Raw genomic sequence first — 3309 nt, forward strand, 5'->3', positions numbered from 1 at the left:
GGCAATTGTCGGCTCTGCACATAAGCGCGTTGAACATGCGTGATGTCGGAGTGTTGCACCACCAATAAGAGGTCTCTGTCGACCCTCGTCCAATCTCCCCCTTTTGCCCTGCTCCTGGACTGCAAGCCACCCCACCCCCTCACTTGTCGCTTTGGTTTTCTATGTCTTGTCTTCTATGTGTCCTTGCAGTGTGCACAAGGTACCGAGAACAGCTTAGAGTGAGTGTAGTTCCAGGTCTCGCTTTTTGCGGCTGATATCTTGACGCAAAGGGTTTGCACATTCTCTTCTCGACCGCTTGAGCATTGATATTGCATGCATACCAAAGTCAAGGTCAAGACACAGCGCAACAATGAGCGGATACATTCACGGTAAGTTGATTAACAAATTGTTCTCATGGCCATGCTCCTCTGCAACCTCGGACGCTGACCATCATGTGCATAGCGGGAGTCGCACTCGTTAGGACACAGTCAAAGCACTCGGTAACATCAGACCCTCCATCCGATGGCAGTGTTTGATAAGACTCAAGAGCAATGTGCAGGTCTGGGTGGCAGGAGAGTTGGCACGGGTGTGTTGGCAATGACAGCAGCGGACATTCCGGATGCGGTCTTAGAGACATGGGACTGGAGCTCCAAGATGAGGTATGTACCTGGGGGGCTCAGTACAGAAAGTGACCAATCGAGCTTGGGCACACAGCGGAAGGGAGGAATGCATGCCCTCACCTTGTTTTCCGGCAGAACACAAACCAGGACACGCACATTGCCGGTGCAGCCACCGGCTGAAGACATCTGCCGGCAGAGGACTTGTGCTCATAGACTCGCTGGCGAGATGTGCAGCGCACCCTGTACAATGACATGCCTGCATTCTCTGCATGGCACAGGTGCGTTTCTCATGTTCACATATTGCCCTCAACTTGTCCAGGCTTGCTTGGGCCATCCACTCACCTTGTTCACCGATGGGAGATAGACTCTGGCGCGCACACAAGCAGAGCCCGGCTTCTGACCCCTTTCGAGCAACACATCGGGGACTGCCTGCGTACGGAAACCAAGGGACCCACCAGATACAGTGCTGTACTTGACAGACCATTATCGCCGGCGGGATTGCACCGCCGGCGAGCAAGGTTGCTCGCAAGCGGCCCATGCTCCGGAGTCCTCAGCCCGTGACCGGCCCCACTCTGATTACCTTTGGAAGCACATCGGTCGCGGTAAGTCTTGTTGGGCTGTGACGATCGCACTGTGTGTGCTCACTATTGCAAATTCAGGGTGGCACCGTGTCCGTCATGGCAAGCTCATTATCCTCCTCCGAGGATGACTTCCGTTCATGCCACAGTCCCAGACATCGGGCGGAGTGCCAGCCAAGGCTGATGCGGCCGTAGCCGAGGTACTGTGTTGCATCTCCTTGATGTACAATGCGCGCGCGACTAATTGAACTGAGACTGACAGACAAACGGGATGACATCCTTTCTGTGCAGCAAATGTAAGACGCAGTATGCCTCGCAGGAGCTGTTGCAGCAGCACTTCAACCAGTTGACCATGCACCATACCAGCAAGACGTGCGGGATGGGGCTCGAGACGGCGGCTTGTTGGGCCACGGTCAGTCGGAAAGCGCCATGCCACGTTTCATACTTTCTCAGCTTGACTTTTCCACAGCGCAGGGGCAGATGCCGGCCTCAAAGCGAATGCGCCGTCTGGGCAACTAACCGTAAGTAAGCATCGACTTGTCTAAGTTGCCACTCAGCCTGATTACATGGTAATAAATCGGATGGCCCCATCGCTATCGTGGTCAAACCACCCCAGCTTGGACGCCGCAGGCAGACCGCGCAACCAGCCCATGGAACCACGCAGCGAGCTGGGAGCACCAGAGGCCAATCCATCCCATCGGCTTCATGCACGATTGCCGGCGCCTCATCCTGCCATCCGCGACGCTGAACGTCACTGTTGATGAGATCGTCGAGGTCGACAAGATCGTGCTCCGTGAGCAGCTCTTGAAGGATCTCGATGTGGAGCTGGAGGACGACAATCTCACTCTGGAAGATGTCCGTTAGCTCGTTGGCCACGCCGACGCGATGATGCCTGATGCTGCCATCAGAGGACGGTAGACGTCCGGTGTAAACGGGGGGTGCTTCGCGAGATGCTCCTTGTATTGCCATCTGAGCGGAACCTGCAGTGCTTCCGTATCGACGTCGCAGGCCAATACCCCGATTTCGGTTTTGCGGTCAACCGCATCCTCGGGGCCTTCAGCCAGCAGCCCTGCGAGTTTCTACACGCTCGCCCTGTCTAGTCGCTCTGTGTCGAATTACGGTATGTCCGCGGGGCAGGTACGCAATGGCTCCGTGAGCGCCATCGCATTCGGAGACGTGCTGAAAGTGGTGTCTGTTCAGTCCTCGGCCTGCACGCATGCGGCATACAGTGGGTTTCCTGCGGTCTGAGGGTGCTGGAGGTGGCGGGTTGAGGCTCGTGAGGCTGCTGAGCTTGTGTCAGACGAGGTTTCAGATCGTATACCACAGGTAGCACAAGCAGACAATGCAGGGGCACGTCAGTCGCAGTGGTGAGGTCGTGGTACAGAGCGGAGAGGCGAGACGTGACTCGCGTTTACGGGGGCAGAATAGACGCCCCGACAACACGGTGCTCGTGCGAGCTCTCTGTGCGGGACTCTTGAGTGCGTTTCTGTGTCTCTGTCTCAAGAAATGGTCCGTCCTCGCGCAAGCCCTCTGCAGGGTGCTGTGATCTCCTCGCTCTCTCTGAATCTGCCTCTATCTCTGCTTGTACCGCTGCCCCTCTACTCAGCGAGTATCCAGCTCTACTACATTACATACCACTCTGATACAGTACATACCATAGTGTCTAACACAACGATTATCAACGGCCCTTTTTCGAGCCTTGGCCGTCGCTCGGCTGCCACTCACACGAGGCTACCAAACACCGCGTCTCTGGGAGTCTTTTTGGAGAGCCTCCGGACTGGTAGCGTCCCTTCCCAGCGTCTACGAGTCGACGGCCGCCAAGTTGATCGGCGGATTTTTCTCACGGGCCACCGCCGCCATGTTCCTCTGCAACCTCGGGCGTCGACCGCCTCTCGCACGGCAGAGTCGCAAGCATCAAGACGCATGAAATAATCAAGCTCCGGGTCCTGGTCGTGTTCGTGCTTCGGTATCATCTCTAACTTCCTGCGACTTCTCGTATTCTCACCGGCTCTGACTCCATTGCGCCCTCTCGTTCACGCTCGAATCCCCAATCTCGCCGGTGTTCACATGACTCACATTCTGCAACGGTGGGGAATCCAAACCAAATGACTAGCACTCGCGTGCACATATCA

General features: G+C 56.2%; 1 protein-coding gene across 1 annotated transcript; it reads left to right on the top strand.

The window, feature by feature from the left end:
* The first annotated feature begins 140 nt into the window (after positions 1-140).
* On the top strand, positions 141-2850 carry DICSQDRAFT_141919 (uncharacterized protein). The gene is made up of 10 exons (XM_007371742.1): positions 141-218; positions 270-368; positions 442-479; positions 539-638; positions 694-877; positions 964-1201; positions 1259-1377; positions 1440-1589; positions 1647-1698; positions 1794-2850. Exon 10 carries the CDS (start codon positions 1883-1885, stop codon positions 2039-2041), a length of 159 nt encoding a protein of 52 aa, XP_007371804.1. The 5' UTR covers positions 141-218; positions 270-368; positions 442-479; positions 539-638; positions 694-877; positions 964-1201; positions 1259-1377; positions 1440-1589; positions 1647-1698; positions 1794-1882; the 3' UTR covers positions 2042-2850.
* Positions 2851-3309: the final 459 nt, after the last annotated feature.

Source organism: Dichomitus squalens, assembly GCF_000275845.1.
Source record: "Dichomitus squalens LYAD-421 SS1 unplaced genomic scaffold DICSQscaffold_231, whole genome shotgun sequence".
Lineage (NCBI taxonomy): Eukaryota > Fungi > Basidiomycota > Agaricomycetes > Polyporales > Polyporaceae > Dichomitus > Dichomitus squalens.

What these genes read in the sequence shown, in the direction of transcription:
- DICSQDRAFT_141919 (XM_007371742.1), top strand. Translation starts at nt 1,883, where the DNA reads ATGCACGATTGCCGGCGCCTCATCCTGCCATCCGCGACGCTGAACGTC.